At 39.7% G+C, this 13,489-nt stretch overlaps 1 protein-coding gene and 1 long non-coding RNA gene across 17 annotated transcripts in view; one reads left to right on the top strand and one right to left on the bottom strand.

Annotated features, from left to right (window-relative positions):
* Positions 1-13,489, bottom strand: part of LOC126910966 (uncharacterized) — a 57,544-nt gene that overhangs the window by 4,154 nt on the left and 39,901 nt on the right. The window lies entirely within an intron of this gene.
* LOC118273723 (piezo-type mechanosensitive ion channel component) overlaps positions 1-13,489 on the top strand; it is a 59,536-nt gene that overhangs the window by 39,311 nt on the left and 6,736 nt on the right. For 3 of the 16 annotated variants that reach the window (XM_050695168.1, XM_050695138.1, XM_050695129.1), the window contains 18 exons: positions 857-1,008; positions 1,127-1,290; positions 2,277-2,333; positions 2,801-2,845; positions 3,579-3,694; positions 4,533-4,655; positions 5,433-5,532; positions 5,754-5,914; positions 6,081-6,160; positions 6,551-6,604; positions 6,857-7,051; positions 8,629-8,773; positions 9,871-9,987; positions 10,357-10,523; positions 11,057-11,221; positions 12,494-12,613; positions 12,961-13,047; positions 13,261-13,408. In XM_050695168.1, the coding sequence (XP_050551125.1) occupies positions 857-1,008; positions 1,127-1,290; positions 2,277-2,333; positions 2,801-2,845; positions 3,579-3,694; positions 4,533-4,655; positions 5,433-5,532; positions 5,754-5,914; positions 6,081-6,160; positions 6,551-6,604; positions 6,857-7,051; positions 8,629-8,773; positions 9,871-9,987; positions 10,357-10,523; positions 11,057-11,221; positions 12,494-12,613; positions 12,961-13,047; positions 13,261-13,408 (2,196 nt within the window). The remainder of the gene's footprint in view (positions 1-856; positions 1,009-1,126; positions 1,291-2,276; positions 2,334-2,800; positions 2,846-3,578; positions 3,695-4,532; positions 4,656-5,432; positions 5,533-5,753; positions 5,915-6,080; positions 6,161-6,550; positions 6,605-6,856; positions 7,052-8,628; positions 8,774-9,870; positions 9,988-10,356; positions 10,524-11,056; positions 11,222-12,493; positions 12,614-12,960; positions 13,048-13,260; positions 13,409-13,489) is intronic. The other 13 variants (XM_050695157.1, XM_050695135.1, XM_050695132.1 and 10 more) reach the window with 12 other exon arrangements.

Raw genomic sequence — 13,489 nt, 5'->3', positions numbered from 1 at the left:
GTGTGATATTTTCTGGTGACCCCAAATTACAACCTAAAATCTTAGCCACAGAGTAGCAAAATTTGCAGGGCACCCGTCAAATGTTAAGGATGCATCTATAATATTACATTCAATTAGCAAATTGATACAATTATTTATTAAACAAATATACAAAACTTATTTTGTTTCATTTAATTTTATTAATAATAATAAATTATTTAAGCTTTTACACAATCTATATCTACAAGCATTAGCGTAAGTACAAGGGTCCTGGTCTACTAAAGTCTAGGGTTTGATGATACAACGTCATCGTAATTACAAAAACAACTCATCATCATCATCATCAGCCGAGAGACGTCCACTGCTGAACAAAGGCCTCCCCCTTGGTCCTCCACGTAGAACGACAAGCCGCCACCTGCATCCACTGGCTCCCCGCCACTCTGACGATGTCGTCGGTCCACCTAGTGGGGGTCTGCCCACGCTGCGTCTTCCGGTCCGCGGTCGCCACTCAGTCACCTTCCTGGCCCAGCGGCCATCAGTCCTCCGAGCGACGTGGCCTGCCCATTGCCACTTCAGCCTGCATATTTTGAGAGCTATGTCTGTAACTCTTGTTCTTTGGCGAATTTCCATATTTCGGATTTTGTCGCGCAAAGATACTCCGAGCATAGCTCTCTCCATCGCGCGCTGGGCGACTCTGAGCCTTTCTAAAAGGCCAGCAGTTAGGGACCATGTCTCGGTACCGTACGTCAAAATTTTTAGTATTAGGATGGCCATTTATGGCTGGTACAGGGGCGCCGATAAAGTGATTGCCTAGAGCGCTCTGGACCTTTAATCCGCCACTGAACACTAACGAACTTTTGCATTCATTTTGCTATAGGAGGCGGCCTGTTCCGTACCTCAAGAAGATATAGGATTAGCATGGGATGGTGTGTGCTTCGCCTTCCTCATCTTACAGAGGAGATTGTTCCACAGTTATTACTTCTACAGGGTTATCGACGAAAGCAAGGCTACTACAGTACTTGCATCGAGGTAAAACTCAATTAATTTTGTTACTATTGAAATATTACAATACAAGTTATAGAACTAGCAAACTCCAATCGATTCTTTTTTTTTTTCAATGTATCTAATTCAATTTTAATTTAAACAGAGGTGCAGAATTAATAGAGGAACTCCGACAAAAACAAATGAAAATACAGGAAGACCAAGAGACGAAAATCTTAGAGAAAATCAAAGTGAAAATGGAAAGGATTAAGGCAAATCAGAAAAAGATACAAGGAGCAATGGCGAAGGAACCGGGGCATCATGATATTGGTTTGTTTCTGTATTATTTTTCTTGTAGGTATTATTTATTGAGAACGTATCTCCCAGTTAATATGTAATTGTAAAACAATTGATGTATTTTGACGACTACTTAGATTATGTAATATTTAGTAGGTAGTTGATACTTAGATATAAAATTAAGGTCGATATTATGAGACTGATTGATATGCATAGCAAATGCTGTATACTATTACATTGTACTTATATAAGAAAGAATGAACGTGACACAAATAAGAACAAATATGACGGGTCTATAAAGAATTGGTGGAGATTAATGTTTCCGTGACGATTTTCTTCGCGCTGCACTATTGGATCAGACGAGGAGGAAGAGACTATGGCGGGCGAGTCCGAACAAGTGGCCCTCGTTCGTGGCGAGTCCGAGACCTCCGCACGCGGGTACCACACACCCGACAGCCCCGCCTCGCCCCGCGGCTTCCACACCCCGCTCAGCGAGCCCTCCGCCCCGCCCACCCCCGTCCGTACCGCTCCGCCCCCGCCCTCTACCCTGCCCACCCTGCCCGCCCTACCCGCTCCCCCAGCCCCGGTATCACAGGGGGGACCGCCGTCCCCGTCCTCTGCGCTGATGACGGTGTCCCTGGACGCATACCTGGAGCCGCGTCGCATCTCGTTCGAGTCGCCGCCGTCGTCGGAGCTGCTGGCGCGCGCCACGAGCCCCGAGGAGTCGTACCCGGTGTTCTCCCCGCCGCCCATCCGGCGCCGGCACACGGTGGCCAGCCCGGCCAGCCCCGGGCCGGCGCCGCACTCCGTGCTGTCGCAGTGGAGCCGCGCCAGCCGCGCCAGCCGCGCCGAGCCCCACTCGCACCACACGTGTAACGACCGCTCGCTGCCCACTGACGGCCGAGTCTTGTTATTCCACCACGACCAGTTGAACATACACCGTGTTCGTCACCGTGTATATAATGTATAGCATAATTTATTATAAACTTGTACTATATGTGTTTTTCCCTTTCGTTTAGGGATAGAGTCAGGTTCCGAGATACGAGGTAAACGTGTGTTCTCGAAGAGACACGAAGGTAAATATTCGTGGTCTTGTCTCGGGTGTTGGAGGTGTTTGTTATCCTTCACTGTGCGCTGGTCGTTCGAACTAGAACTAAAGACATGACATTTCTTTTGTAAATACTTGACTCCAATATAGTCTTTTATTTACATTCTAAATCTATACTTTCCCTGTTCCATTTGACTATAGTAAAATAGACGCAAATAATTTACAGTTTTTAAAATTTCTAATAGTTGTTGTCTTTAAAGAGATTTATTAAGATAAGAGACTTAAATACTTCAGGGAGAATCACATCAGAACATATTTATCATGTCTTACCAGCTGTGATGTCCATACTTAACTACTAGAAGTAGCTTTATTAATAATTTCCTGAATTTGGATGGCACGGACGTGAAAGGTGTTAATAATTGTGAATACTAAGGCCACTGTTAATAAATTCGGTTGGTGTGCGAGCTGCTGTTGAGTAATGCTTTTCTCTTGTAGCACGGGACAGAACAACGTATAGGCCGCCAGCAAGCCATCAAAAGGGTAAAGTTCATGAACAAGGCTCCCTATAGAAGCGTATTGCGTTACTAACCCCTCCTCGGCTTGTCGGTTACAGTATATAGGCAGAGTGCATCGTAATGGCGGGAACTGTCTTATTGTTGTTATGTCTCATGGAACGTGTACATTATGTATTACAGTTGTATGTTGTAAATAAACAGACTTAAGACAGAATGCGCCGGTTGTCGGCTTTATATGTTCGTGCGCCTGTTTGTGCCATAGTCGAATGACTGCATGCTACTGCTATGTTACCTACACTTGCCTGTACTTCTAACTTCACACTTAACACAATAGTGCATGTTTTTTGACTGCAACTAACAATCTCTTCTGTGGTAATTTAAAAGTATATTAAGTATTTTAAGTTGTATTTATTTAAATTTTTTATGATTTATTTTTTTTATTTATTGAAGTAATTCATAAAGCATGATTTTCATAGAAATTTCTAGAATCACATAAAAAGCTTGTGCTGAACATATCCTTGTAAACTGCTTACTGTTGTTCTGATAGGCGTAACCTGATATAATTGCTATTTTTATTATTAATTCGTTCCGATATGTATTGTACTATCAAAATAAGGGTACTCACCTTAAGGTGGTCATTATGATTTAATAAAACCCTTGAAATAAATTCAATTAATATTTTCCTAAACCAATTTTGCTTAAGGTTACGCCTATTTGCACCTTATTGCGGGGTATCTCATATATTTTTGCATTTACAGCCATTCGTTCGGGAGACTACTACATGTTCGATGAATTCGACGATACAGACATACATATGAATGAAGAAGAATCTAGCTCAGATGAGGACGCACCTAGGGAGATGGGAATTGGCAAGGTCAGTTGTTTTATACCAATTAGGGAACTAGGTGACGGCAACAGATAAGACTATGGGCATTGTGCCTAGATCGTACACAAATGTGAGGATAAATTGTTGCTTAAACCTCCAATAATTGTCAATATGGCAATATTTTCCAAAGTCCTATCTGTTACCATTATTAAACATTCTTGTGGGTGGAGGTTACGCCGTTGTGATTTGTGGGTTATGCTATATCCAAGAGAACATTGTCATCAGTATTCGTGCTTACGCATCACAATGCACAGACAAGTGCTTGTACTCAACCTTTCGGACATTTACTTAGCATTTTTAGCCACATTAATAAACACAAAATTATGGGAACACCAGACTGAAGCGAAAATTATAGGGGATACTGATAAAGACAATGTTTTAAAATGGTGTACTGTGTTTTGGTAATAAGCATGAAGCATCCATATTAGAAGTATATATTGGTGACTGTTTATATAGAACGTCTTGGGTGTTCCCGCATGTATGCTTACCTGGATTCTTTTAGATAAAGCAGAATGTTTAGATCTCCGATTTAGTATCAAAATGTAGGGAATATTATATTGACTGTAGTTTAAATTTATTACGACGAATCCGCTTTAAGGTGACTAACCATAATGCCCGGTATTAATCATTGCACCGCCATGCTACTCGAACCAGCACACGTCGTTACTGTTGCGATCATAGAACCAGCCATGAGTCTCAGGACACAGGCTTGGGGACATAGAATTCACAAAGAGTGTTTAGAAGGATTAGTATAAGGTCAGTTAAGGCGACGTGTGCTGGCCACGAGTGCGTGTGAGCTTACTATTGTGTCGCGTGGGGCGAGCAGCTGCTGTCCACGGCGATCAAGACGGACTTGAAGCATGCCGTGGGGCTGCGGCGCGCCTCGGCCCCCAACGTTCGCACCGCCAGGCGTCTCTCCCTCGGCAGCGAACCGCTCTCCTACCCCCAGGTAACGGCCCCCAGCGCACACAACACGTCCATAGTTTCCACTTAGTATTTTTTAGATTCCTGGTTTTTGCGTTTGTAGGGAGCTCAATGCCAATCGGACGTGGAAGAAATATTGAGCTCCATTGAGTCACGTATATTTTGCAAGACTTAGAGCGTATGCGTACTGCGTTTTAGTCAAATACCTATTAAAATAAAAATACAGTTCAATAATTTATGAACAGCTATTGACTCCGAGTTGACACTTGACAGTTTAGATTTGGTTAGAAAGCAGTACGAACACGCTCAAACGTAACAAACCGCAAGGTACCCGCTGTTTGTTACTTGCGCATGTACGTGACACGTGTGCCACTGGATCTTCTAAAGCGCGTTTACATTTAAGGGCTGATTTTTCCAACGACGGATAACTTCATTAGAGGAATATTTTTGATGATGAAAGATTACCTGTTGATTGAAAAATTGGCCCTAAGTCTGCTTACGGAACGGACAAAATGTGAATGCGCATATTGGTGTGTATTTATTAAATATTGCTTGCATTTTTGTTTTGGCTTATGCATGCATTTTATGTTTATTATACATATATGTTGGAAGCGGTTTTTGTGCTATTTCAAAATTGTAAGTATTTGAACAAATATTCAATGTACTTTCAGTATTTTATTTTATTTCCGTAATATACCAAAATACTTATCATGATTTTGCATTTATTATTTTCTACATTGGCTTTCTTCTGTGTAAGTCGATGTAATGTTTATGTAAGTGTTACAATAGTCTCGTTATACAGGTCGCAGGTCGTAAGACGTCCGTCCATCAAGTCAGTGAATCACATCTGACTGAACAGGAGCGGCCGCTGACGGATATTGACGAATTCGCACCACTACCAGGTACTATTTAACCTTTTGTTACAATTATATTGATTATTTATTCAGCATATAATCATATCTAATAAGAACAATCTTTGTTAGCTTAAGAATGCACTTGTTACCCGGCGGGGATACATAATTTTCGTTGCTTATGAAGATTTATAATTAATAATAAAGGCTTTGTGGACTGGTAGAATGTATGGATGATGAATCATCCTAACATATTCTTGTTACTATTTCAGAACACGAAGAGACCGTAGTGGATAAGCTACGACAAGTGGTTGATACGGCGTGGGCGTTCATATCGAGCATCCTGGTGTCGATCACAAGACACTTGATGAAGTACTCCCGAGATTATCGATATGTATCGAAAACTCTTTCTATTGAAAAGAAAATATTAAAGGTATTCACCAAAGGTTCCATATGAAATAATTATTTATATTTATGTTTAATCAGATATCAGGGGAGTTTCCTCGGTCCAAAATATATTGTGGCATCCAGAGCCTCTCTATCTCGATCGGTCCTGTTCCAGCAGAGTAAAGTTTAATAATGTTCCTTTTACCTTTTAGGAAAAGGAGGGCTTCGGTATTGGAATCCGAGAAGGATCGCAAATGATATGGGAACCATTACCAGAGACGTTAGAAAAACAGTGAGTAGTAGTTCTGTCTATATTAGATGGCACACCTATGATTGCGCTTAGAGCAATATTTTAGTGAATGATGAATTTTCTTATAGAAAGGTGGTAGAAATAAAGTTAAGCTAGTACTAGTAAAGTGTAGTATTATGCCCATGCTTTCTGCATGATTAGTTACAAGATTATCTGTAGAACTTTACAACGTTGTTTAAAAAGTTAAGACGAAGCTTATGAAAATATTGCAAACTCGTTTTATCATGGCAAGTCATTTCATTTTGAGCAACATTGTAAATATTAGGAAGTAGTTATCCAGTTTAGATCATTTAGTGACCGAATGCATCTATCATATTCATGTAGCCTCCTAGAGTGGATTAGTAAGTAGTGTTTTGTTTGCATGCTGCCTAGTACCCGCGAAATGGAATTGATTGACAGAAATCTACTCGTGCCAGTTGAGATGGGGTTTGTATTGCTACGATACTACCAATATCAACGTTATACCGTTGCTATTCCATGTTAAAAAGGTCTTAATAACCATGAGTTACTTTAAAAATTGGCTTATAAATTCATAATAACGTTAAAACATTTCATTCATATCAGAGCTTACCAAAACGGTTTGATAAATTAACATCGAGTGAATGTGACGATTTAACTCTAAGTTATGAAGTGGGCATAGCAAGGTATAGTATGGTCATACGTGGTGGGTGTTTCCAGCCGTAAGTTAAGTGAGATAAGCGTGCCGGAGATACGTATCCTGGCGCCCAGCATGGAGCGCGGGCTGGACGTGTCCCCGCCGCCGCGGCGCGCGCAGCTGTCGCTGTCCGCCACCAGCTCGGCCTCGCGGGCCCCGGCCGATGACGACGATACCTCGGAACATGAGAGCGCCTTTTCCTTGCAGTCGACTCCAAGGTGCAGTCCCACCAACGATCACTTGTACTGTCAAACAAACTCTGAGATACATAAGTCGGAGGAAATGTGGTGGTGTAAATAACCCTTGATCCGGGCGTTGTGGATGTCTTATTGTAACTGGACAAAGCAATTGCAGCGCGACACCCTAACAGCGATTAGCATTTTTCCTTTTTTGTTCCGGTCAACACCACTGATTTTAGACAATATTTCCCATTACCAGAAGACTAGGATTTGCACAAGTTGTAATGACGGTAGATGCCTACTATGTAAAGGAAAAAGGAGTCAACTATTTCTAACAATAAAGACTAGATCCCAATGAAACACAGTACAAGTCTCGTTGAATGTTATTGTCGCTTGATGGGCTTTTTCTATACTTTTCCGTCGTTCTGCATTGATATAACAACTTCGTTTCGTCTCCCACTATTTCTCTTTCAATATGTCACATTGCAGCTTTTTCTATTTTTGTTGAGATAATTTTATTTTTGGGAACGGTAAGTACTGTTTTAAATGGTTCCTTCGTTCGTATTGTTTCGTTGTATATAGGATGGACACTTGTAAATAATATTAGATACGTTGCATGGGTCGTATACCTACGTATTTGTAAACGTAAGTATTATTCGTTTTTGCTAGGTGTGTACGTATACATACAAGAACAATTAAATTAGTATTAATAATTGTACTTACAGTGTATTAAAAATGACACGTAGTTTAAGGGTTTAAATATATTTTTTTAATATCAAAGTTTATTATAATCTACTCTACATAATCACTCCTATTCAATGTTCGCAACTCACCCTAATCTAAAACCCTATAAGTAGTAGAAGGGGCACAGTCTCGTGAAGTTAAAACATGTCTTTAGTATATCCTTCTTTATACGTTGCTGTCTTTTTATGTAAAACTTAAACTACAGTATAAACTAACAAAAATCTGCGTCAAACTGTAATTGTTTCGAACTGAAGCAATTAAAAGTTTATAGACCACCAGGCACTAGTATTTGTCCGCTACTTTCTCTCAGTCGATAACTTGTAAATACTTCAGATACATAGCTGTATTATTAAGCATTATGCACGTCATGCAACGTCTTAAATGTTTGAGCGGCTGCAAGAGCATTACCTACCGTATGTGCCGCAGTTGACGTTTATAATGCTCTAAAATACAATTCTCTGAAGTATTTTACAAATTACTAGCGACCCGCCCCAGCTTCGCATGGGTGCAATGGTGATATATTATACCTGTATTATACATAAAAACCTTCCTCATGAGTTACTCTATCTATTAAAAAAAAACCGCATCAAAATCCGTTGCGTAGTTTTAAAGATTTAAGCGTTCATAGGGACATACAACATGACAGAAAAAGCGACTTTGTTTTATACTATGTAGTGATATACTGAGAGGAAATTGGTCATGTCACCCTGTCGCTTTACGGTCTATTAGTATCTAAAAAGGTGTACTAAAGAATTGACTATCAGACATAACCCTTTCTACCCTTCCACATCTAATGTACAGTACAATACACAAGTCTTGCTTCCTTAAATTCCTGTACAAACATGTGAAGGGAACATCGCATTATCTTTCAGCCATGACGTCACGACTCTGGAGGAGCAAGACGATTCTATGTTCAAGCAAGATCGGAATCCGTTCGTCCACCTCGGCTATGCGCTGTGGTACGCAGTATTGGCGCATACAGATATAGTGTGCTATATCATGGTGTTTATTAATCAGGTAAAATTAGAATATGCTATAGACTAAGTTAAGAGATTTCTAGACTATTCGATTATATAGTCAACCAAATTATTTGGTGTGCTAGCAATAGAAGAAAATAAAGATTCAGTACAGAGACTTGCTATTCTAAATTGTATATACGTGTTAAAAAAGTCCATTCTTTTGTAACCTTTCGTAGGCTTATTTTCCAACCAATTATTAGTACTTGTACTGAATCAAACTTTATTTCCTTGCATAGGTACTAAATAGCCTGAATGTACGTGATTTAAAAAATATTCTGAATTTGGACATTAGATAAACTCACTTCTTATTACAGACAACTTATAATATATTTCTAGAATAAATCCAGTCCGGCTCCACAGGATAACGAAAAATTTCTGTAATATAACCATGTTATTTCGATGTGTTCTGTACGTTATACAATTATTGTAAATGTGAGAGCCCTGTAATTAACTAAAATCAAATTAGACTAGTAGAATGCATTTATGTCAGCTTGGAGTTGTCATGCTCACTCAAAGGTCTCATTGGCGGTGGCACGGGCATTGGATCGCTCGATTCCCTGCAACATGGTTGAGTTGGGCGGTGCTGGTGTACGTGTCATGTTCGTGAACGGGCGCTGTCAACTGGGACTGGTCAGCTCCGGACTGCATTAATTTTGATTGTCCTCTAGGTTATTTTCTTTTTCTGTCACTTTGACTGTATATTAGTTTTACATTGTTCTCACATAGTTGAAGTGATCAAAACAATGTAACCAAGAATTGTATTGTAAATCTGATTGAAAAAGAGTAACCTATGGAGTTTCTTGCTCGTTCTTCTCCATAGGAATCTACACTTTGGAACGAGCAAATAGCTTCACTAGAGGACTGACCGACAGACAGACGTTATTAATATTATTATATTTGCTTTGACGTTCAAAAGTGCCTTTCTGGTCTATTTGAAATAAATGATTTTGACTTTGACTTTGAAATTCTTCTTTCGGGCATTCCCGTAATTTTCTCTCCTTAGACGAGATGTTGATTCGTATTCGCAACCAAAAATATTGCTGTGTAAAATCCTCTTATATTTTTTTCTCTCTACTATATTTGTAAAATTTTTAGATACAATCGGCGACAATACTGTCCATACCACTTCCCTTGATGGTGTTCATGTGGGGCACGCTCACCATACCGCGGCCTACCAAGACATTCTGGGTTACTTTGATCGCATACACTGAGGTAAGTTTAAATACATTCTAATCTATACGGTGGTTTAAACGTAAATTGTATTTAATTAGCCTTTTGACTTCTTGGAGGCATATAAACAATTTGTTAAAGAATATTCTTAACCCCTTGACCGTTGTCACACGCTCCGGTTTTAGGATAGCCGGTGCCGTGTATCCAGCCGCAAAATGTATAGCGGTTTGCCCTATATTTAAGTTAGTTTTTCACGTACATAGTCACGTAATCTAGTGTACATTTTTCTCTGGACACTCGGTATCGGTTGCCTGAACCGGACTTATGAAAAGACGCTGTAATTGGTACATTTTAAAACCATCGTATAATTCTCTCATCGTTTGACGAAACTTCTTTACAATTTCTCCACAGGTCATTGTGCTGATAAAAAGTATGTTCCAATTTGAAATACTCCCATGGAACCAGAAGGTGATACCGGCAGACATGCCGTTTACAGCCCCACGGATCATTGGTATCGAGAGGAAATTCAACTACGCACTTTATGATCTACTGTTACTGCTCATTATATTCTTACATAGGTAACTTATCTTGCCTTAAATTAATAATTTCGTTTTGATTAGGCAGTTGTCCCACCGGCAACGATGAACGAGTAACGAGTAGAGCTAGAACTAGAAACGAGTGAAAACGAGTGAAAACAAAAACAAACAAGTGAAGCGAGCACTCGCCGGCAGTGTGAACAATCAGCGATCAACTATTTGTATATGCATCTCTTTTGTTTACACGGAAAGTATATCTATTGTACGTTTCTTGAGCGAGAAAATAGCCGATAGTTAGTCGTTCACTCGCCGTTGGTGGGACAACTGCCTAATATGTATATTTTTGTGGATTCTCTGAGACTGTTGTGTCTAAATTTTCCTAATTGCTTATCATCCAGTTGTTGGACTGGTAGAAAATGCCCACGGCATTAAGTCCAGTCATGTCAATCAATTAATCCCTACTGTTAGACAACCCTTTGACATTTGTGTAATTGCTTATCTCACTGTCTTGAAGACACTGTTATTGATCGCAATAGCGTTCAAAGTTTTGTAATTTTGTTTTTATTTTATTTAAGGTTTATGTTGAAATCACTTGGGTTATGGAAGGAATCTACACCAGAAATTGAATTGAGAGAAGATATGGAATATCCGCTAAATGCTGAAGATACGCAGTTAGTCGCCGAGGGTCATATTACTGAAGTAGGCCGCAAATATGTCAAGCTGCACGACCAGATCGGACCGTGAGTTTCCTTTTTTAATAATACTTATTTTTTCTTACGTTTTGACTTATTTACGAAATTATGTGTGAAGGGCTAGAGCTTTTTCAATATAGGGCTGTTGTAATTCTAATATAGAAGAGATTGAAATAGATAAGCATATCGCATTCCCTAGTATTTCTCCCCAAAAGCAATGTACTTATCGGAGGATTCCCTTCGAAAGCAAAAAATAAATAGGTAGTGAGGAGGCAAAGATTAGCGTATGTGGTGCGGATAGTACATAGCGGGGTGTGCGGATCAGACAGTCGTCACCGGCTGGTGGACCGGCTGTACCACGTGCAGGCCACCATCACGGCCGCCATGCGCGAGCTCGACGCGTCCCGCTCCGACCCGCGCGTGGCGCAGCTCGTCTGGCAGCGCCTGCGCTCGCGCCGCCGCCAGCGCTCGCGTCGTCGCCGCGTACTGCGACATGCGCGCGACTCGCTCTCCGCCACGCCCACGCGCGCCACGCCCACGCGCGCCACGCCCACGCACGCCACTCCCACGCGTGGCACGCCCAGCCAGCAGTCGCCCGGGTACCGCTACAACTCCTTAGTAGAATTCCAGTACTACGTGCCAATGTCGATCACCTATATTACTGTTGTTAAAACTATTATGTACTACTACTATTATGTACATGTAACTTAGTAATCTTAAGGCTGATTTTATCAACACAAGATATATTTATCGGAGGATTAATTTTGAATGTTTGACAGTTTTCCATACAAAACTCTTAGGTGTTAGTTAAAATGGTGTGTTGAAAAATCAGCTCTAATTCTAGTTTTGTATTTTATATGTAGCACTAAATTCATCTTCATTCAGATTTCATTGTACAATAAATAGATCTGTAACTATATTTTACCACATCTATGATTTTATTATTATATCAATTCGAAATGTAATCAAACCGATTAGGAGGTAAATGTATGAATTCGTTTTCAAACGTATTTATTTCTATAGAAACCATTAGACATACCTAAGTATTGTTAAATAATGTAGTTTAGTAACTACTGATTATACGGTCTCAAGAATTTATTTATTATATAAAAGTGAAATCCCAATGATGTAACAAGCTTTTACCTAATAATATATTATGTATAGGTATATAAGTGTGTAAAGTGGAATCTTGCAACAACATTTTGAACCTAATCTTCAACCAATTGAGCTGAAATTTTGTATACACGTTTGGTTCGAATGACTATAAATGCTAAGCTGTATAAAAGCTTAAAAAGCTTTAATTTTTTTTCTATTATACAGGCCTGGCGACACGGATGAGAGGCGTGGAGAACATTTTGATAGCGGAGGTCATACGCAAAGCTCTGAATTTGATGAAAATGAAGCAGGACCTTCGAAATCCGTAGAAGATGATCATTACAAGTATGTACTTGGTTAATGCACGTTTCCCTACTAAGTATCGACATAGAATACTGTACATGACTACATACTTGCTTATAATTATTGACTAGGAAAAAAATAAGTAATTGTGTGACAAGGGCACAAACCGGAGTTTGTGGAGAGCTAATATTTTTAATATACAAAAAATAGCCTATATAACCTTCTTTGTCACATCAATTAACCATTTAAAGCGACCAGAAAAACACTTCAACTTAATAATTAATACGAATTAACTAGAGATACTAAGAATAACTATGTATACGTTACAATACAATAAACTGTTATTTTTACTATACTTGTTATTCTAAGTATTTTTATGGTATTTTTAGAGTGAACGACGATCAAGAACCGATTATTGCAGTGACAACGACATTAGAGAACACATACAAGCATTACCCAGAAGTGATGATGTTATCGTAAGTATTTTGAACTTTAATTACATAGCAATAAGTCCCATATGCCTTTGTATTGGTCCATAAGCTGATTTGAAACTGACGAACATTCCAAATACGTCTAAATATGCATGTTTACTGTTTTTTAAGTGGAATTAAATTGTTGAAGCATATGTCTACCTAACACTTCGTGTCTTCATGTATGTATCTGAGTGTATTCTACTTGTCTTGTTTCAGAGTGAAGCGCTACCTCCGTCCGGTGCAACGTTTCTTCCAGCGCATGTTGGCGCCGGGCGCGCGCGTCACCGCCGACATATACGCCTACATGTTCCTCTGTGACTTCTTCAACTTCCTCGTCGTCATATTTGGATTCGCCGCGTTTGGCGTAAGTTTTTTATTATTCGGCCCTTTCTCAATTGCTTTTAAGGTTGAAAGTTTTTCATATGTAATATGTTGTAAATATCTT

Source organism: Spodoptera frugiperda, chromosome 1 (genome assembly GCF_023101765.2).
Source record: "Spodoptera frugiperda isolate SF20-4 chromosome 1, AGI-APGP_CSIRO_Sfru_2.0, whole genome shotgun sequence".
Taxonomy (NCBI): Eukaryota; Metazoa; Arthropoda; class Insecta; order Lepidoptera; family Noctuidae; genus Spodoptera; species Spodoptera frugiperda.
Note: the sequence above shows the minus strand (reverse complement) of the source record. Positions and strands in the feature narration are given on the sequence as shown.